At 39.1% G+C, this 23,190-nt stretch overlaps 1 protein-coding gene across 1 annotated transcript in view; it reads right to left on the bottom strand.

Annotated features, from left to right (window-relative positions):
* Window positions 1-23,190, bottom strand: part of FRYL (FRY like transcription coactivator) — a gene marked incomplete at its 3' end in the record, with an annotated part of 206,784 nt that overhangs the window by 4,646 nt on the left and 178,948 nt on the right. Inside the window, exons 53-59 of the mRNA XM_079707243.1 lie at window positions 21,644-21,847; window positions 18,776-18,943; window positions 12,195-12,445; window positions 9,696-9,903; window positions 7,806-7,955; window positions 7,026-7,124; window positions 1,063-1,131 (exon numbers count right to left, since the gene is read on the bottom strand). Coding sequence (XP_079563369.1) covers window positions 1,063-1,131; window positions 7,026-7,124; window positions 7,806-7,955; window positions 9,696-9,903; window positions 12,195-12,445; window positions 18,776-18,943; window positions 21,644-21,847 — 1,149 coding nt within the window. The remainder of the gene's footprint in view (window positions 1-1,062; window positions 1,132-7,025; window positions 7,125-7,805; window positions 7,956-9,695; window positions 9,904-12,194; window positions 12,446-18,775; window positions 18,944-21,643; window positions 21,848-23,190) is intronic.

Consider the following 23,190-nt stretch of genomic DNA (forward strand, 5'->3'; position numbering starts at 1 on the left):
TAGTCTGGGGTTAATTCCTTATCTTGCCTCGTTTCTTTCTTTACACAGATTATTTGACAATTTCTTTATGACAGAGCAGGATTTGGAGTCAGCCTTCCAAGGTTTGAATCTTAATCTATTTACTTACTGATATTAGATAAATTAGCTTCTCTGAGCCTCAATTTTAATTTGCATATACTTTTTCTCATTTATTTTTAAATATTTATTAATTGCTTATTATGTATCCTCATCTGTGTAACGGGGCTAATTACAACATCTACTAGACAGAGCTGTAAGGACTGAGATAATGAATGTGAAATGCTCAGCACAGTGCCTGCCAAATAGCTTACATTTATTGAGAGTATACTGTTATTTTCTCAACATTTCAGTTTTGTAAAACTTCACATTTTTATTACAATAGTACAATAACTTACAGTGACTAGAAATCTGTAACAATCTGATGTTGTAAAAGGTTAGAATTCTCATGTCAAATGCAAAGGGTGTTAACTGATTAATACATGTTCCCCATATGAAGTTATACTTCTATTAGAATGATTTGTAGGTCTTAATTTTATCCTCATTTAATGTATGTGTTACATATGTGCACTTTTCTCTAAGCAAATATATTACTATTATTTTCACTGAATTTTATACTAGCAAAAACCATAATTTATCCAATCAGAATTTCAGCTTCGGAAGGGCTAGTATGAATGTATATAACATTACTCAGGTTTGTTATCCTGACCAGACTATTTATCTGTAGAGGACTAATGCAGAATTAAAAAATGTTTAAAGAGGCAGATGCAACTAAAAGTCAACTTGGACTGTCCAGATATTCATCGAGCTTATCTATGGAATGTTATTAAGCTTCAGTCATAAGCTGGCCGTTCATTTTTATTAAAGTGAATTTTTCATTACTAAGCCAATATTCCACTGAACCTAACTTTTACAAAGATTGTTCTGATAACAAAAATGAAAAATGTTACCAATATTCTTTATTTCTAGGAATATCAAGGACATTTGAGAATACGTATTATTTTACCTGATACAGAAATATAGCAAAACTAAGAATAAGAAACTTACTTGTGCATCTGTGTTTATCCTATACATGTCTTCTTTGGCACCAAATGTCCTCTTACAATTGTCTAACCACTGAAGAAATAAATAACAGTAAATTTTAATAGAGTAATTGCACAATGTATAATGAAATAGGTAGTGTAATGGCCTGCTCATATAAAACAACAATCTTGGACCTCCCTGATGGTGCAATGGTTAAGAATCCGCCTGCCAATGCAGGGGACACGGGTTCGAGCCCTGGTCCGGGAAGATCCCACATGCCACAGAGCAACTAAGCCCGTGCACCACAACTACTGAGCCTGCGCTCTAGAGCCCGCGAGCCACAACTACTGAGCCCGCGTGTCACAACTACTGTAGCCCGTGCACCTAGACCCCGTGCTCTGCAACAAGAGAAGCCACCGCAATGAGAAGCCTGCTGGCTGCAACTAGAGAAAAGCCTGTGTGCAGCAACAAAGACCCAAAACAGCCAAAAATACAAAATAAATAAATTAATTAATTAAAAAAATAAAACAACAGTCTTAAAAAGTGAACTTGAATTTCTAGGACTGGTTGTAGACATAGACTTTCATCTCCATTTGAGCCGAATCATTTGTATGCAACAAACCCAAGCAGAGGATACTGTGTATGTGGCTACATGCACACGCTGGGGCCGGTTTACTAATGGAAACACAATCAGGTGTCTTCTATTCCAGGGCCTTGTGGCGCTCCATTTCAGTAAAGAATATTCATTTTGTAGATTTTATTGGAAATCTTCACAACCTATACCTGACCTTTGTCTAATGTAAGATGGGGAAATGAAAGATGGGCTTGCCCTCCTGTCAGTTTAATAAAGGCAACTTAGAAAGAATTAACCAGGTCCGTTTGCTTATCGGAAGTATAATTCTCAGAAGAATAGTGTCACTTTTAATTAGTGAAACAGAAACTAAAATACATTTTAAATCTTGTTTTTGTTTGTTTTTTCTTCCTTTTTGGACAGCAATAAATGACAAACATTATCTCCAATGAATATTGAATACAGAAGCCAAATGTGGATTTTCCTTTTCCAGGGGCTAGTCCTAAAGATGGATATTTATTTAAGGTACCTTTTCCTTGGTCAGATAAAAAGAAAATAATAGTACTATAGTTTAGTGGGGAAAAAACACTGGAGTCACAGAATTTCCAAGCTAAAGTGAAAGCTTAGAGCCTTCAAGTTAAGATCCTAGGTGTTGACGGTTTGATATTATTAATATTACCAGTTCATTCGACTTCCTAGTTCTTTTTGTGTGATAGATTAAATATAATAAAACTAATATATATATGTATATATGAAGTCATTAGGACTTTGAGAAAAACTACTAGCTACATTGTTTACTCTTTGAAAATATTTCAGTAGTAGACATTTGAAATTCTCAGTTGTAGCTGTTAATGGTCCACATGCAAAGAATGAAAATTAGATGTCTCGGTTGTTTCAAAACAATCTCTTTGACCTTATGTCCCTTTTATCCTGGTTCCTCAGCCTGCACGGGCCCTTAGGCTCTTTACTTGACAGCATCTCAGAAGAAAAACATGTTAGGCTTTCCTAGTAAGATACAGCTGCTGGCAGTCATTGTCAAAAGCTATCTAGCAGGTTTCTTTATATGAGCAAAATTCAGTTGACATCTATCATGGAATCTGTACCTTAATCTTTATTCACTCAAAATGTTAAAATGCCTATACACTTCATCATCATCACAGGTCCAGCCCAGTTTGTCCAAGTATACTGATAAATTTGAAAAAAATAATTTCAATTGCTTATTTAATGGTTTGTTCTTACTAAATATAATTTTTTATACTGTATGCCTATGATATGGCATTTGGGGGGCACTATTCAAAGTAATTATTTCTGATTTTTATTCTATTACAAGAAAAGCCCCAACCCTATTGTCCCGAGGCTACACACTGGCCTGCAAAAGTAGAGGTCCACACCTTCCCAGTCAGTGTATACAAGATACAGTAGACGGTTTGTGTACAGAATACTCTCCAACTCACATGTAACAGTCTTCCTGTCATGATGGATTTTTTTTTTTTCCCCATGATGGATTTTTTTTTTTTACTCAAGGCCCAAATAAAGGTTAAAATTTAACTGGAGAAGTTTGGCTTCTGGGTATGATGGGGTAGCTTGTATAAGGCCAGTCCTCCAAGAACAACTATGGAAGCTGAATACCACCAGCCAGGAGGATTTAGGGAGTTAGAGAAAAGTACTGAAGGGAGCTGTACATTGATTCCAGCATTACCCTAGGGGACTTGCTCATTGATGTCCATGGGCTCAGAAGCTGAACAAAAAGTAGTGGCTTGTAGTTCACTGGGCTGGGAAAACAGGGCTGTCACAGGTAGTGAGGTACTGAGGGCCAAGATCCTGGAGAAAAGATAACTGCAGAGAAGGGAGCCTACCAATCTGTGTGCAGTTTGCTCTTGGGGCACTTGTTCCTATGTTTGTCATGTGCAGGAGGAGAGGCTAAGAAAGCAAGTAATAGCATCTGGGAGGATGAAAAGGTAAGCAGAGACTTTTTGGTCTCGTGGTGCTGGGGAGATGAGATAAAAATTGTTCCATTCCTGCCAAGAGAGCAGGGTCCTGATAAATACCCCAGGCTTTCACCTGTGATCCTTAGAAGACTCAAGGAATAATAAAAGAATGTATAACTAAAAAACTATTAGAGGGGAAAAACTGAATAATGAAAAATGGTTGATAGAAAAGAAGTTAAGAAAGAAAGGAAAAAGTAACAGAATAGATGGGATAAGAAATGGTGAGATGGTAGCTTAGGAAGGAATCAAATTCATTTTTCTCTCCATACAAATATTTTAATGGATTCGGCACAATTTATTGAACATTCTTTTCCCACTGCATTGCCATAGAGCCTTTGCTGTAAATTATATGATTATATATGTGTAGGTCTGTTATGTTCTATTGGTCTATTTGTCTATTTTTATGCCAGCACTACACTCTTTTGAGATTTTTAATAGGTCTTACTGGATGTAGGTCTCACTCTGTTGTTTAGACCTTGTTGTTGCTCTTTCTGGACAAGATTTGGAAGACGTTTTCTGTCAAGGGCAGACAGTAAATATTTTAGGTGTTGCAAACCATAGATTTTCTGTTGCAACTATTCTGTGTCGCAGTGCAAAATAGCCATAGACAATAGGTAAACAAATGGGATGGCTATGTTCCAAAAAAGTTTATTTACAAAAACAGGCAGGAAGCCAGATATGACCTGAGGGCTATAGTTTCCTGACCTGTGTTCAAGACTATAATCAGCCTGTCAATTTCCATTAATATATTGTCTGAAATTTTGAATGAGACTGCATTCAATCTATAGATCATTTTGGGGAAAAATGACTTTACACTGTTGAGTTTTTTGATTCATAAACGTGGTATAGCCTTCCATTTATTCGGGAGGCCTTTAATTTCTCTCAGTAATAACTGAAATTTTCTGTGTGGAGGTTTGGAACATCTTTAAATAGACTTAATTTGTAGGTATTTGATGTTCTCCTGTTGTAAGTGGTATCTATTGCTGTATAACCAACCACCCCTAAAACTTAATGGCTTCTTAAAACAACAAGATAAATCTTTGTGTTGGCTGGGAGTTTCTTCTGGTCTTGCCTAGGGTCACTCATGAGTCTACCGTCATCTGATGGCTTGACTGGGGCTGAAAGTTCCAAGCTGGCCTTCCTCAAGTGCCTGGCATGCTGGCAGTCAGCTGGATTCCTCCACTCTCCTCCACATGGCCTCTCATCCTCCTGGAGGCTGGAGGTCAAATAGTTTTCCAGAGTTTGTTCCAATTTACACTCCGACAGGCATGATGGCAAAAGTAGAAGCTGCAAAAGACCTCTTAAGTGCTAGTCTCAGAGGTTGCACAGCATCACTTCTTAATTTGATTGGTCAGAGCAAGTCACAAGGCCATCCCAGACTTAAGAGGTGGGAAAATAGATTCCATCTCTTGATGGGAGGAACAACAGCAAAGTCATATTGCAAAGAATCGTGGACACAGAGGAGCATGATTCATGGGGACTATAATCACAGCAATCAACCTTCTAGGATAGACAGAGATTTCTGAAGACACAAAAGCACTAACCATAATGGCAAAGATGGATTAACTTGGACCTAAGTAAAATGAAAAACTTCTGTTGATCAAAAAAATGCTATTGAGATAGTGGAAATGCTAGCCACAGATGGGGAAAAATTTGTAATTCATACATCCAGTAAAAGGCTTGTGTTTAGAATGAAGAACTCCTACAAATCAATAAGAAAACCACAAATAACCCATTTACAAAATTGGGCAAGATACTTTAGGCACAATTCACAAAATAGCTAAATGAAGAAGAGAAGGTGCTCAAACAGTCATCAGACAGATGCAAAATAATATCATGAAATACTACCTCACATCCACCAAAAATGACAAAATGTTAAAAGTTGGCAATACCAAGTGGTGGCAAAGGTATTAGGGCATGGTAACTCCTGTACACACTTCTGATAGGATTGTAAATTGATGTAACCTCTCTTAGAAAACTGCTTGGCAGAATCTACTGAAGTTGAACAGATGTATACCCCGTGACCCAGCAATTCCACTCCTAGATAGATATCCAACAGGTATTTGAACATATATACATAAAAGACATGTATAAGAAGTTACACAGCAACATTATTTGTAAAATGACCAGATCTTGCCCGATACTTTCCTGCTACTGAAAACTCTCCTCTTCTCCAATCTGTCATTACTATTTCAGTCCAGATATAAGATCACTACCCCCTTATAAGTATTTTCTTATACCATATTCTTTTCCTGAGATAATCCCCCAATCTAAAATTAATGTCTGTCAAGGACTAAGGTTGCATCTCTATTCCATGAAGCTTTCCTATCAGCTAAAAGTGACCTCTCCTTGGAAATCATAGATTTGGTTTGCATCCGTTCTCTGTTAGACCTGTATGATTTGGGGAAGTCTCTTTCATTGCCAGTACTTTTATTTATAGCTATAATTTAAACATTTGTTACTAATTATTCATGCACAGTATTTGTGCTTTATATTCCTATCTAGAATATTTAGGGAATAAGAACCAGGTTTAACACTTCATTTTTCATAGGCCTTTACATGTGATAGATATTTAGTACTTATTAATGAAACACTCATCTCCTATTCTAGGGGAAAAAATGCCTACTGTATGCAGTTTGTGTGAAAAGGAGAAACTTTTTTTCCTTTAAGTTTTTCTGCCCCTGCCAATTGAAAATATACTGGATTTATTCTCAGGGAATAGAATGACTGTGGGTTTTTTTGGGGTGTTTTTTGGGTTTTTTTGCGGTACGCGGGCCTCTCACTGTTGTGGCCTCTCCCGTTGCGGAGCACAGGCTCCGGACGCGCAGGCTCAGGGGCCATGGCTCACGGGCCCAGCCGCTCCGCGTGGAATCCTCCCTGACCGGGGCACGAACCCGTGTCCCCTGAATCGGCAGGCGGACTCTCAACCACTGCGCCACCAGGAAAGCCCAGAACGACTGTGTCTTGCAGTGCCACACTGGAGTTAAACATTTCTTTGCAGGTAATATAATATACTGTGTGCTTACTTCTCCCTTTGCTTGCCCACGTACACATACACATCACAGGAAAAAGATCACCACTTTGTCACAGGTTGCAGATTTTTCTGGACCACAACACCACTGTGCCTTTCTCAGGGAAATACTGCTTTTATACCCCAGCTTGCAATGTTGACAGCAGCTATTATAGTCTCAACACAGAAGCGTTTTATAAAGCTCATTTTCCATTGTGCTCTTAGGCTCTTAGAGGGCCAATTTCTAAAAGCAAAAGATAGGAATTTACTGGCCAGAGAGCTCCAAGGCCCCAACATTCTCAGTAAAACCCTGAGGCAAGTGTTAATAGGTTCTGTTTTCCATCTAAGCTATTATGCCCAGTTAGCGCTTCTAGTGTCACAAGCAACTACTTTATTTTACAGGTAAAAACAGACCGACCTGCTCAGCTGCTTCCCGTTTGGCATTGTATGTATCCAGGTGCTCTTGCAATTCCAAAACACTGAACTTGAGTGTTTCTAGCAAATCACAGGACATCAGCTGTCAAATCAGAAACACATTGATCCAGGTCACCATTTCTGATCACAATACTGAGACCAAAAACTTTGGTTTTCAGGCCAGCTTAAGCTGGCCTCCCTAACTGTACGCTGTCCCATACTAAGGACTGACCTTTCACTGAAACAGAGGAGAAGTGCAGTGCAATTTCAGGGATGTCAGAAGGATAAGCATGCCTTCAACTGCCTTCAAAAATGGGCTCAGGCAAAAATGGCAATGTCAGTCCAGGATATACCTTAAAGGTAACACCCTTGAAGCTTTTTCAACCTTAATTCTTTAAAAACCTTAATACATAATCTACAGGCGTGCTTGGACACAAGTGGGGAAGACCAGGGAGTTCTGGGTTCTTCATGGGGGGAGGTCTAGCCCTCTCCTACCCGCTTTTACTCAGGAATCAGGAAAAGTACACATCTCTAGAGCATGATTCTTCAGCTTCCCCATCTAGGACTCTGTGGAGGGTGAGGGCAGGGAGAGGCCAGAATCAGAAGTAGTCACAAGCCACTGCATATAATACACGGGAATTATATTCTGCTAGATATTTATAATCAAGTTGAAAATATGAACCTTCAGACTTCAAAATTCTGAATTACCTTAAAAAAAAGACCATTTACTGAATGATGCCATTTCAATTTAGTTTTTATAATAAGCCCTCATGTTAAAACTTACTGTCTCAGCATCCACAAAGACTGTCGGGCATTCTGAACACACCACCATCACTTCCAGTGAACTTTTAAATTTGGTACCAATGCGTTGCAGACTCTCGCCAAGAAAGCTGACTGCCTCATTAGTTATGTCTCCAAACTTTCTTTGAATTGACTATGGAGAAAACATAAGAAAAATGTTAGTATTTCATATGAAAGCCTTTTTTCATGGTTAAGTAAAAAAAGCATAATTTATAATTAGAGCAACCTTTTATTTTAAAACTATTATTGTAGTGATATATAGAACTCTTAAAACTGATCTGTAAGTCCTTGTTTTTAGGCACTTCTTTAGGAAACATGGTCATTTCTAAAAATGATCAAAACAGTATTTACAGAACAGTATTCCTGAAAAAAGAAACTGTTGGTACAGGCCATTCACCTCCCCATTCCTGAGGTTTTTTTCATTAGGAAAGACAGAAGGAATACATGCTATATACGTTGTTGGAAATAAAGTCCTCACATGTGTGAGGAATTAGCTCTTCTAAAGTTAAGTTCTACCTGAAAGAAACTTTCAGTAAAAGTAGTGTACTCTCCTTGGCTATGAGCTGCCTTCTGACTTTAAGTCATCAAAATGCATCAAGGGTAATATCTTCTCAAAACTCAAGAATATTCATTCACATAAAACAATCAGACAGTGCCTGACCCATAGTGAGCACTCAATGAATTAGTGTAATCAACAGTGTAATTACTATACAAACACTTAACGTGTACCTACATGTATATGTGTAGCACCATTAGTTGTCACTATGATTAATTAGGAAAAAAAAAAAGCATAAGCCACAGTCTTGGGCATCAAGAAATTTATATCTCTGGCATGAAAAGAATATAAATAGAAAACCGAGTAGCAATGCAAAACTACAGAATTAAATAAATAAATGCTCCAGTTAATAAGCACTAAAGAACCTCCAGGAGGGAGAGACCGAAGGTTGGAGTGGTTGGTTGGGAAAACCTCAGAGAGAATATGTACCGACCTGGGTTTTCTAAGATGGGCAAAGTTGCTGAGGTAGGGAGGAAAGGTGGCAGGTAGTTTGGAAAATAATGACTTAAATGGTGGCATTTCTCTCTGCCTTGGTTTCCCTAGCTACAGAATGCTAAAAACACATCTACGTTACATAGGTCTATTGTAAGAATTACTCAATGTAGAACATTTAGCCTAGCGCCTAGCATGTACTGAGTGCTCAATAAATGTCAGCTCATATTATTTTTAGGGCTGGAAGCAACCCTGGCTAAAATTTTTAAGGTCCCCACACAGTGATGAAAGTGCCAATGAATTTAACACTTTATGATAAGTTGTCTTATGATACTGACGTAAGCTCCTTGAAGGCAGGAACCACGCTTTATATTTCTTCAGTGTCCCTGAAAGTGCCTCAGAAAACTTATCAGATGTTGTTCTGAAGTTTTACTCTAATTGCCTTAGGGGCGATATCAGTACTAGTCATTGTATAATGTCCCAGCAGTGCTACAATGTCGAAGTGTAAATTTAAATATCACTGTCTCAGGGCTTCCCTGGAGGCGCAGTGGTTGAGAGTCTGCCTGCCGATGCAGGGGACACGGGTTCATGCCCCGGTCTGGGAAGATCCCACATGGTGCAGAGCGGCTGGGCCCGTGAGCCATGGCCGCTGAGCCTGCGCGTCCGGAGCCTGTGCTCCGCAACAGGAGAGGCTACAACAGTGAGAGGCCCGTGTACCGCAAAAAAAAAAAAAAAAAAAAAAAAAAAATCACTATCTCAGGAAAATAAAAATTTTTAAAGGGAATCAGTAGGAATATTAACATTTGAGGTACTGATTTTAGCCAAAACCCCATAACTTTATCAGGTAACTATAATATGAATTCAGAAACCCTAAACCTCACTGACCTGAAACAGCCTAGAAAACACGTGAAAAGTAAACACTGCACAGGACCCATCGGTGTCAGACAGCATCTGATTGACATGACAGCGCCAGGCTTCTTCTTCATCATCGTATGCTACTGGCTGAAAAGCGGCTATGATGGCAGAAAGAAATGGTGATGGCAGAGGTGATGTCTGTGCTTCTGGAAAACCATCTTGCTCTTCTTCATCTTGACTGTTAACACAAGATATCATCATCATAATATTATCGCAAAAGAATACACTCAATTACTTAAAATAGTTTGTCATCTAACATAGATTATTTTTTACTCGTATATACACATTGATTTAGAAAATGTGCAACCACCTAAACTTTGTGAGGAAGCACAAACAAGCAGATTTTCTTATTCATCCTGTTCCTTCTAGCATCTTGTTCTTTCTTAGCATCTTTGGAATTAGAAATCTAATTTCACATGACCAACTTACAACAGCTCAAGTCCTAGCATAGGCCAGGGCTATGGAATAATTTCTGTAACTTCTATGAATAATACAGATTAGAATGCTTTCATTTTAAATGGTCAATTTTGGAGGCTTTTTTTATTTGAACAGGCCCAGATTGACAATGATAATATTTTTAAAGTTTTTGTCATGTACTTTTATGTCAAGGGCTATATATTAGGTGCTTTATACAGATTGTTTTCATTCAATCTTCACAGCAACTCTAGGACAATTAAGTACTATTATTATCTTGATTTTTTACCAGTGAGGAAACAAAAAGTTCAGCGAAGTTAAATGATGTGCCTAGGCTACTGCGTAGGAAATGACAGAGCCAGAATTTGAAGCCAGGACTTCAAATGCGACCAAACCCAGTGTTAAAGCCGTGACATATACTATATGCCTAGCAGTATGGCAGTAACAGATCTGACTTAAAGAAATATAAGGCCTGGCCATTTTCTTTGAGAAATTTATAATCCCCACAGTCAGATAATACATACAAAAATGAGACAATGGGAAAAGATGGAGATGTATTTGGGTTGGGCATCCTATAAGGAAATGTGTGACTCTGGGTCTTAATATTGTGTATTTCACATTACAGGGTAGCTCCACAAGGCTTTATAGAAACTACGGAGCAATTCATATGGAAGAGAGGGATCTGAGAAGACTGGGGCGGGGGGGAAGATCAAAATGAAGCAGACATTTGAAGTAAAAAATTATATCTCAAAAAGTTTAATTTTTAAAATGTCAATGTGGTGATTGATTTGAACAAAATGTATCCTCTAAGCTTGAGTACATATACCCCTATATTTAGTAAGGATGTTTAATTCTATTTCAACTTCAGTGCTTGGCCAAAGTCAGCTCTTTGGCTGCAGCCTTTTAGAAAGGCAGACAGCTGAGTATCTACCCCTGCATCATTTCTGGTGTCCCTTAACTTGTGTATGATCAATGAGTGAGTGACTGCATAGGCTACTGTCACATCCAAGTCAGTAATATGAACAAGGTATGTCACCAAGATGTGTTGTTAACATCTGAATGTGCACTTTCAAGTGTAGATAGGCATTCCAGATATGCTGAGAGTGAAAAATCTCCTCATGTGCTATATATGTTAAAACTCAATTATTACTTGAAGTATTGATATAAATGAAAAGCTTTCATTGTAGGAGTAAAGCTCTGATATACTTGATTACTAATTATTAATTTTTATATAAAAATAGTTATCAAGGAGCTTCCAACTGTTGAATAGGGAAATAAATACACTGATAGAGAGTGCATTAAATTAGATGTGCTTATAAAGAACATTATTTTGAGCCACAAATATTTATAAAGTTAATTTAAAAAGCAAAATAGTAGATGTAGATTATATCATAAGTCTCATCATTATAGAATTGTTTGGTATTTAAGTTACATAACAGTCACCAAACTTTCTTTTAAGAACTTTATGTAATAATTGATTATTCAATTTTGTCAGCCCATGAGTGAAAAAAAGTCCTATTTGAGAATTCAACTATCACTTTGTGATAATTCTGAAGCTATGGTGCGCATAAACATTTAAAAGGAGCACTCTAACATCTGACAGTAGTAAGAAATGGTCACTTTTGCCCATTATGTAAGTCAAACTTTAAAAATATGACTGTTGATAATAAAACTATAAAATAATTTTTGGAACCTATTTCAGATTTGTTCTGGTATCACAGAGTTCATACCATGATTTTGATACTTGGTTCTGGCCATGGTCCAATATTGATTTTAACACTCAGCCATTTGGCATTTTGCCAAAATAGGTATTTGGTGTATTTCTAAATGCAGAATGCTACTCACTATGTTCTGAGAATGGCCTACTTGTTTTTCTTTAAGTGAATGTCAATAATAGAAAATAAACCCATCGTAAAAATGAGGTAAGTCATTTTTTTTACCTTGGAAACATACACAGGAATGAAAGTCCGTTTACTAGAACAGAGGGTCATATTTGGGAGGGGATAGGAGAGAAAATATCACCTCATTATTGTGTCTGTGATACTGTATTCTCACCTAGACAGCCCAGAGAAATCCGCTTCCTCTTCTTCACATCGTTCATCCAGTTCTTTCAGAGCTAAGGTGACATCTTCTTCACAGACTGACCCGGGGTAGCTCTCTGGAGCCGAAGGCTCTGGCATGTCAGTTTCCTCTAAATCAAGAATCCCTTGACACACGAGAGAATCCTGCTGTTCTTGAATAATATACGACCCTTCATCTTCAAAGGCTGTAAGAACTTGTTCCTCCTTTAATACTGAGCTTGTATCCTGTAAAACAATTATGTTTTTTATGGCCTTGAAAAACATAAAAGAGAATTTTACCAACACAGAATAAATGACTATTGCCACCAACCTACATCTATTTTACTAGGCAGTCTTCATTTACACAGTTTAAGTTTTGGAGTTTTTGGACTCTGATCGTATAAAATTGATTTTTAAAAATATTTCCAGCTTTAAAATATTTTGAAATTAAAATGTATCACCTATTGCCACTTAGAAATATCATGGAGATCTTTTTTCTCCTACTAGGATTTAGGTGTTTACTTAGAAATATATCCTTATATAATACCTTCTCTCATACATATTCTAATTCTACATAAGTATAACTTTGTATTATTACTATCAATTCTCTCTTATTTGAAATGTCATTTCTTTCATTATGCTTGAACCTTATATCCAGTGAATCGTGGATATAAGAAGGGGAGGTAATTCAAAATGGTTAACCCACTGGTCCTGTGGGGCTACCGTGAATCAAGAACAGGTCCTGACCAATCAGGAGGCTGCTGAATGAAAACAGTGAGGGCCACCTGACTGGTTTAAGTGAGCCGAACACCAGAGATGTAAGATTTGCTTTCAGGTCATAAGACCACAGTAACTCATTTAGGTTTGAGTTCTGAGGCTGCTTCATCACTGAGTTAGAGTTCAGAGAACCCTGGGAAATTTTAGACTCTTGTACTTTTGAGAATTAAATGAACTATAAACATTTGTCAATGGGGGAAATGATAATGGAAATGTGTGTTATAAAGTATACAGTGTGCACTTCCCAGGTGGCGCAGTGGTTTAGAATCCGCCTGCACATGCAGGGGACGTGGGTTTGAGCCCTGGTTGGGGAACTAAGATCCCACATGCCACGGGGCAACTAAGCCCGTGTGCCACAACTACTGAGCCTGCGAGCCACAACTACTGAAGCCCACACGCCTGGAGCCCATGCTCCGCAACGAGAAGCCAGCGCAATGGGAAGCCCGTGCACCGCAACGAAGAGTAGCCCCCGCTCGCCACAACTGGAGAAAGCCTGCGCGCAGCAACAAAGACCCAATGCAGCCAAAAATAAATAAATTAATTAAAAATAAAAAATTAAAAAAATAAAGTATACAGTGGTATTTCCTTCCTATCCATTGTAACATTACTGAAATAATGTTGCCATGTGCCTGGCGTGGAGTAAAAGTTCAACAGGTACTGGCTGAATAAATGAACTACCACTATTGAAAAAGAAAAATACTTCCGGGGTGTATATCATGTCATATCAGCACCAGTTTTAATTTGCATGGACATTAGTTCAATCAGTTTGAAAGTAAGCACTAATAGTCTCACAGCTTTAGGAAAAAAGATGAACTTCTTTCAGTACTTAGACCTAAGGTTACTACTCAGTTCTACAGTAGTTCCTTATCTCTTTTTCATGGATAAAAATAGAATTTTCCTTCCAAATTATGAAAAGTAAGTGAAATCCAGAGCTCCTGACCTCAGACCTCATCCGTAAAATTCATGTATAAAATGAAGGATTTTGACCAGCTTCTGGGATGGGTGCTCTGGGATAAATTAATAACTACAATTAGTGTGCAAACTAATAATGGGGTTAGGCTAATGTACAAATGACGATAATATACAGTAGAGTATGGTACATGTAAGGTAAATATAAGTGATATACAGAGGGCTACTGGTACTCAAAGAAGGGAAAGATCACATCTGGTTGAGGCAATGAAGACTAGTCTCTTTGGAGGAAACAACATATGGTGGGTTTTGACAAAGATGGGGTAGCAATAGTGCTATGGACCAAAAGTTTCTGTCCCCTCAAAATTCATGTGTTGCAACCCTAACTCCCAATGGGATGGTATTAGAGGTAGGGGCCTTTGGGAGGTGATTAGGTCATGAGGGTAGAATCCCCATGAATGGGATTAGGACCCTTATAAGAAGAGGACAGAGAGCTGGCTTGTTCTTTTTCCACCATGTGAGAACACAGCAAGAAGAGCTCCCAGGAAGAGAGCCCTCACCAGACAATGAATGGCTGGCACCTTGATCTTGGACTTCCTGGCCTCCAGAACTGTGAGAAATACATTTTATTGTTGATAAGCACCCCTGGTGACAGTATTTTGTTATAGCAGCCCAAGCTAAGATAGACGGTGTCTCAGGGAAAAGGACTTAGAAGATATCGAAGGCACAGAAACATGGCAGGAAAACACAAAGTATACTAAGGGAACACTGGTCTGGAGATAGTTATGCAGGGAAAGCACAAACTCTTTGAGTCTTCACAGGATAGTACTTTATAAATAATATAGTATAATCATTCCTTAATTGCTCCAATAGCCTATATTCAATACACTCTATTTAAGGTTTCCATCTGAATTTTTTTCTTAAAGATCTGGCCATTAAAGGGGTAAGCATTAGTTATTTGGAAAGATATTTTTCCTTCTACGTATCATGTTGAAATAACCCACCAAACTTCTTAGTTTAATGCCGTCACTTTTCATTAGTGTACACCTGTATTTTGTTGTCATTTGTTCTTGAATAATAATTTGAAAATAGATGTTTACCTAAAATTATTATTATATAGTATATGCTGAAATTTTCTAATAACACCTAGAATTCATGAAGAGAGTGCTTTTTGGTTAATGGAATGAATTCCACTATTATACACAGATGGTGAGAATCAAATTTTCTTGAACTTTACCTTATTACACAATGTCTGTCTCTCTCTCTCACACACACACACACGCACACACTTCCATTCCAAGTTTCATTTCCTATAAGGAATAATTTCTGTCACACATGAATCGGTATCTAAACTATTATAGATACTAGAAGAAATCTCTCTGTGGAGGTTTCTCTGATAAACACAAGGACATAAATCCTTCTAGAGTAATTTGTATATATTATAGAGAAGGGAAGGACACACTGGGTTCTAAATTTTCTGTCTTGAGGTGGAATGCTTTAGCCTATTACGTTTCTTCTTCCCGATATTAACATAATTTAAGGGGAAAAATTCAAATAAACATTTCTAGGATTTTTTCTTTAGTTCATAAAATGTTTCATCTACTACAATTAATTGTATTCTTTTTCTTGAGAAACTGCTTTATAGCAATATGCATAGCGTATGTAACTCATATATAACTCTATATAATAGAGTTCTGGTTTTATTTCAATATATTAGTGCTTTCATACTTTTTTTTTTTTTTTTTTTTTTTTTTTTGTGGTACACGGGCCTCTCACTGTTGTGGCCTCTCCCATTGCGGAGCACAGGCTCTGGACGCGCAGGCTCAGCGGCCATGGCTCATGGGCCCAGCCGCTTTGCGGCATGTGGGATCTTCCCAGACCGGGGCACGAACCCGCATCGCCTGCATCGGCAGGTGGACTCTCAACCACTGCGCCACCAGGGAAGCCCTCATACTTTTTTTAAAGGCACAATTTTGGGTCATTTAACACTGTTTGGCACACCAGGGACAAACAAATTAGGCCATCGTATCCAGCAGATACAAACTTGAATCATTCTCTTGTGGACAGCCATTCTTTTGGTGATTAATTTTAATGTCAATAGAATTATTTCTAAAAGAAATAGTATGATTCAAAAATATCTCCTTCATTCTCATCTGCCAGTGTCACAAAGTTTACAGTGATACTGAAATGCACTACTGTAAAAGGGAAAAAAACCTAGTAAATTAAAGTGTTTTCCCTTCATTAAAAAAAAAAGTATCCTCAGGAACTTTATAGTACCTCAGAAGTAGGCCCATTAGATATTGTTGGATGAATGACTATCTCATCTGAAATAACACAATTTCCAATATGTGTGGAAATATGTATGAATTTCCGATTCACTTCCAATAAATATGAATGATTTACAGGAGGTAGTTTACTCACTAACTATGATTACAGCTATTTTAATTACCAAAAATAAAAGATTTCCCTGTCAACTACACAAAATTAAAGCACATGACCATTTAACCATACTGCTTTTGTTAAAAAGGTATTTCTAGTACCAGCCTGTTGTTTTCCATTGTTTCTAATGAGAATGTCTGTTGACCAGTAACATGCTATGAGGCACACCAGACACAGTAGATTAGATTAACTAGTAGCTAATGCTCATGTAACAAGCCTTCCAACACTGAAAGTAATACAGTCTACTTCAAGCGCAGCTCTGAACCCTGTCAGCTCCCCCCGTAGACACTTTCCTGCCCACGCGCTCTGTCGCTTCGGGACCCCTGATCTCCTGCTGTTATTCCCCTCGTTTGTCTCCTCATCTCAGTCCCCTCCGATCCTCCCTCCACAGCTCGGTCAGAGACTTTACTAAAACACTGATCGGACTTTAACCTTCCTGGATGACAGACTGCAAGCTCCACGTGGCAGGTCTAGGTACTGGAACCAACTTTCCCTTTGCCGCAGAAAAAGCCAAGATTGAAGAGAATAAACACAATCAGATCATGTCATCCTTCTGCTGAAAACCCTCCGACGGTTGCCTGCTGTGTGGCCTCTAAGCTTGCCCTCGAGAGCGCCCAGCCCCTCCAGTTCCTCCCCAACTCCTTTCTCAGGTACACGTGCTCCAGCCCCAAGGGCCGGCTTGTTGGCTCATCAGACACACCAGGGCCTTCTCCACTCCTGTTTCCTGGGCCCAGAACATTCTTTCTCCACACCTTCAAGGGCTGGCTCCTCGTCACTTGTTCCACCTCAAATGCCGCCCTATCTAACTCTCTCCCTTACCAAGTCCACATTACGGTCAGATTTTCTTAGTATGAATAGCAAGATGATCACTTTCAGATACATCATTTATGTTTTATCTGTTTTACCTGTTTATTGTGTCTCTCCTACTAGAATTAAGCTCCATAAGCCAGGAACCTTGGCCTGTTTCACGCGGTGACATATGCCCAGGGCCTAGGACAGCGCCCAGCACACGGCAGGGGCTCAGTAAATAAATATTGCTTAAATGTCTGACTGCCTGTGTGCCCCGTATTCCCACGTCGGTATCTGGTACAGGGCTTGTCACATAACAGGCATCTCTGGGAAGAATGAAAATTCATGACTTCCTATCATCTCAAGGTAAAGTGTGTCTTTAGCACGGCCTGTGGGACCCAGCATGTCTTAGACTCGTCCATCTCTCCCACTGCTGCTGCCTGCACATACCATGTTATTTCACATGGCCATGTCTTTCTGCATGATGCCCCTCTGCCTGCAAAGTCTCAATCACCACGAAGCCCATCCTTTGCCACCATCACCCTTAATGCACAGCTGATAGGTTGTCCTTTGAGTTTTCACAAAGCTTTGAGCATGTCTATTACTGAGTTTCTCATATTGGCATGTAATGCCCCCCCCCTTTAAACCATCTCTGTCTCCCTTAATAGACAGTGGACACTCTGAGGACAGGGTAATGTCTTATTCATCTTTCTAGCACCTAATGGAATGCCCAGCATCTAGTAAATCTCAATAAAAATTTGTTGAATTGAATTACCTAAACTTCAGCCGTACTAATATGAGCATTTAAAAAACTCCCCAAATGCCTTCATTTCAAAATATATCTGCTTACTGTAAAGATCTACAATACATTGTCAGTGTAATAAGAACATGAGATTTCAACTTACTCAGATAATAAGATCTAACAACTAGATTGGTCTAGATCTAATAACTACATTAATTTGGTTAACACTGAAAAAAATATAGTATTTTCCTAATACCAAGGCACAATAGCATACATGAGAGAGCTATAGCAATTACAGGTTAAAAAATATCTGTAATAATCTTAAAAAAAAAAACAAACAAACTAAGAAAACTAATACTTACTTATTTTTGGTCAGTCATTAGCTTGGAATCTGGCTTACTTCTCACAGGCCTTTCCAAAAAACATAATACTAGTAGTTCCAAAATCTTTCTAAAAGGTTTCATTTTAACCAACTGCTAACACAGCTGGCCTGAGGTTTTCATCCCAATTATAGCACCAATCACAAAAACCCAAATACAAAGCAAAAAGAGAAGAAAAAACAAAAGCGGTCCTTCAAAGAAGGCACATTGCCACAGAAGATGCTCCCCATCCCCAGAGAAGCGCCTGTACATTAACCTAATCACATTCTGCAGCACAAAATGCTCATTAAAAACACTCAGGGTTATTTTTAACCTGTAGGTCATTTCCTTAATCTATCAATTTTTTTTTTTTTTTTTCCAATCATCAGATCTGACTATTTCACTTAGACTATATCACTTAACCAACAGGTTAGAAATACTGGTAACAAATCAAATAATTAGCGTATCAGATGAAAACTCTTTCAAAAGAAAAGCAAGGGGTATAACGGATTGCTAAAAAGAGCCCAGATTGGCCATGCACCAGCCCCCATGTCTCCCCACCTCAGGCAGCTGGCTGTTAGCATTATCTAGAGAAGCTTCCAAACTTGGGGTCTCATCTCTGATTTGCAGCACTTCTTCTGTTGAGATGCTGCCCGTGGAATCTTGAGACTGAAGAAGTAAATCAGGATGGTCTGGCATGGTTTCATCTGCAGCGGAATCATTGTTTAACTAAAAGGAGAGATAGTAAAATAAGGAATTCATTTATGAGTCAGTGATGGTCACAAAGGCCACAAGAAACATTCTATGTTGTAAGACATTCTGGGGCCATAGTTATAAAGAGCTTCTTTGACTGCCTAAAATTACTTTTTCCCCTCATTTCAGTCTATGCCAGAATTGGTGCTGTGAATGCAAGCAACTAACCCATCAGCAGAAATGAAGTATCCGTTAACAAGGGTTAAATTTTGCTAAATAAAAACTACCAAAGTGAAAGAGCTCCTTGTGACTGTGTTAATCTTGACCTAAAATTCTTATTTTTTTATTTTTATTTTTTGTGGTACGCGGGCCTCTCACTGTTGTGGCCTCTTCCATTGCGGAGCACAGGCTCCGTACGCGCAGGCTCAGCGGCCATGGCTCACGGGCCCAGCCGCTCCGCAGCATGTGGGATCTTCCCGGACCGGGGCACGAACCCGTGTCCCCTGCATCGGCAGGCGGACTCTCAACCACTGCGCCACCAGGGAAGCCCTAAAATTCTTATTTTTACAGTGACGTCTCGTGCTTGCAGTTGGTCTTAGGACTCGTGAAGGGGGCGCTTTCACCTCCCCCGTGGCTTTGGCACCAAACACTCAGTGGATTCTCAAGAAGCAGCGTTATTAACTGGGAAGCAGGCACATAAGTCTGAACCGGCCATTCACTTATTTAAGCAAAAATCAATACCACAAAACTTCAGCAAGACGTAAAGAATTAGGACAATAAAGTTGTAATGGCAGGCCAGCCTCAGTGGGTTTATGTTCTAAGAAAATATTACAGTTTTTCCTCTTTTAAGTGGGGTTATACATTTTTTTTTTTAGGAATTATTTTTTAGGTGTGAAATGGTACTGTGATTATGATTTTATTTTACTTTTTTGAACTTTTTAAAAGTATACATTTTATTTAATATTTAGATACACTTTTTTTCTTTTTAAAAATTTAATTTAATTTTTTTTATATAGCAGGTTCTTATTGGTTATCCATTTTATACATATTAGTGTATACATGTCAATCCCAATCTCCCAGTTCATCACACCACCACCCCCCTCCCGCCACTTCCCCCCACTTGGTGTCCATACGTTTGTTCTCTACATCTGTGTCTCAATTTCTGCCCATTCAGGGTTATACATTTTTAACGGCCAATATTTGACATAAGAAAAATCAAGTTCATGATTCAGAATAGATAAAGGCAAAAACTAATTTTTTTTTCCCTGTGAGGAGGAATCAGCTTCAAATTCTTTTTTAATTTCACTACCACTATGACTAGGGTCGTCCTTCTAAGGAGACAGTCAGTTCTGCCCTGAGGCTCTCATGGGAGCTAACCTTTGTTAAGCACTTACTATACTGTCCTCCCCATGAAATTCCCAGGAAGCAGGTACTGCAGGTACTATTGGGAGAGGGTAGGTAACGACCGCAATTACATAGCAGGTTGGTGGCACGATGCCAGCCTCTGAGCCTCTAGTCTGGCTCCAGGGAGAGCCTGGGCCTTCCTCATTGAGTCGCTGCTACCAGCAACTCACTGTTCCTTTAAATGCGCACAGTCCCTGGAAGAGACCGTCCTTTAGGTAGCATGCAGACCGCCTGGCTCAAATGCACTTACTAGCTGTGTGTCCTGGGACAAGTCACTTAATCTACAGAACTGCTGTAACCATACTTAGCTTGTGTGGTTGGGGGGAGAGTTATAGTGACTAATCCACGTAAAACACCTTGCCCAGGGCCTGATGAATCTCAAACGCTCAGCGAGTGGTAACTACTGCTACTGTTATCAGCGACACCTCATCACTTAAGACGTGATAGGGAGTTAGTGGAAAGACATACTGGGGTAACGGTGAGATGCCAAAACAGGAGACGTGATAGGAAGCCAACCACAAGCTGACAACTGTACATGTTCACTGTCTAAAGCCAACTCAGCCCGGCCATTCAACAGCACTGCCAGTGCTTTACCAGCAGACCGAGTGTGATGCAAATGGGCCTAATTAAAGAGAGGCATGTAAAGGGCCCTCATGTAAGAGCGCTGTAACTGTAGCTGCCGTCTGGTCTTCACTAGCTGACTCCTCATCACGTGGGCCACGGTGGCTAATCCACACCCCTTCCCTCTCCTTGTTCTGCCATCTTCAAGTTCCAAACCAGCTACCACTTCGTGTGCGGTGCTCCCCTCAGTCCACACTTCTGAACGGACAGACTACTCCTGCAGCCTTCATTTTCTCATCTGTCTCTGTCTCTCTCTCTCTGAATATCTGCCATCTCGCCCTTGGAACACAAGTCAGAACCTCCATATAACTGACTTGATCTTGCAAAGAGAGCAAAGCTGTGCTCCATCTTTCCACGCTGACGAGGAAAGAAAAGCAGGTGGAGAATTAAGCAGCGCTGGCGCTCACACCGATACCAAAACATGTATCATTCAAGGCGAGGGCCTCTAAAAGTGCCCAGCACAACTCACTGTTACTAGGAGAGAAGCAATAGAACATACGTCTCAGCGGCTAAGCGGCACACAGTATCCAATGTTTAGTTCTGTCATGAATAATGGAACACTGCATTGCGGCTACAATTTTGTATTTTCATTTCAGTGTGTGCATTTCACCCGCACTGAAATGAAAATCACAATATAGAGAAACAGTAATTACTAAGTTGGAAGTTAGGAGAAAGGAGGCCAGCTGTCACTGTACGAAAAGGTCACTGTACCATCTGCGTGCGTGAGAGTATCTGGCTTGCTGTGAGTGCTGCTTCTTCTTCTGAGGACTCGTCCGTATCCTCCTGGTTTGTCAGGTTCAGGCTGGGGGTGCTGCTGGAACACTGGTACTCCTGGAGGGATGGTGTGTCCCCTTTGTCAATACTGTCCAGTGAGCGCCTGCGGACTCCCCAGTTGAAATTGTCCATGCTTTCACCCTGGAAAATCAAGACATCGTTTCTAAGACCTCAAATACATGCTTATAAATATAGAAAAGGTAATACAGCAGGAAAACATACACCAAGATGAGAAATACTTAATGCATCATCATAAGCAGAGTTTCAATCAGCCCTTCAATTTCTTGAAACTTTTAAAACATCATTCAATATTTATAATATTTAAAGGGGTCAAAATATTTGGTCAATGCCCTGTTTTAACTAAAGAGTTCTCTTGACTTTCTATCTTATATTACTGGGGACCAACTAAATCTACTACCTAGGCCATTTCTATTCTAATACACAAACACAGATGAGACCACAAGGAAGACAAATACATCACAGATGACAACAAATAAACAATCCACAACACCAGGCTGCAACTTACCTGCAGCTCCTGGTTAGCAAAAAGGAAAACACACAGAATTAGAAAGAACGAAGACAAACATGTAAATATACACTACACTTTTGGGGAAAACTCTTTGTGATTTCTCAAACCCAAAGACTGATTCAAGCTCTGGATTAAGCTTTGTGCAGGAAGCCAACATGTGATTCAAACTACTTTTTTATGCAAAATATATTGTGAAAAAGTCAGAGACAGACACTTAAAACAACATTTCTATGATACACTTTGGCAACACAAACTTTATGAAAATCTTCAAAATTTACATAGATTTAATGCTGGATACAATGTAAAACTGACTTAAAATACCCACATTCAGTTGACAACATACAGGTTCACAATTATTTTAGATTGTAGCATGGTTCTGGCTAAACCCAATGGTCATTTTTTGCTACAAAGTAGTTTAAAATCAAGATTATAGTTATCAAAACGTAACCTTTGCCAATCTCAAAAGGTCAATAGGAAATAAGACAAATTTCTATTTCGCCCCACTTATGGATTTATATAAGTTAACGTTTCTGTTATTCCAAGCTGATCCTCCTTTTGTAAGGATATAACTCTTATGCTCCTCTTTCTTAAGCCCTGATGACGAATTACAGTGTGTTGGCTAGCAAAATATGACTTATGTGTATTCCTTTACTCAAGAGGGATTGTCCAGAATAGAGGTTTTCAGATTTTTTTTTTTTTAATAAAGCAGAGGAATACTCATGTCAAATGAAATTTACGACAGAAATCAACTGTGCAAAACTGATGAACAAAACCAGGGCTGCTCTGGTTGAAAAAGGTGGCCAGGAGTCCTTGGATCTTTCCCTATTTCTCAGGTATCTAGAAGCCCTAAGGCTCTGCAGGTCAGAGTTTGAAAGCCACCTTCCTAGAACATATCATTTCAAATATTGCGATGTAGCAGAACACATAATAATGGCAACAGCCCTTGATACATATC

This window comes from Hyperoodon ampullatus (assembly GCF_949752795.1).
Source record: "Hyperoodon ampullatus genome assembly, chromosome: 1".
In the NCBI taxonomy this organism is placed as follows: domain Eukaryota; kingdom Metazoa; phylum Chordata; class Mammalia; order Artiodactyla; family Ziphiidae; genus Hyperoodon; species Hyperoodon ampullatus.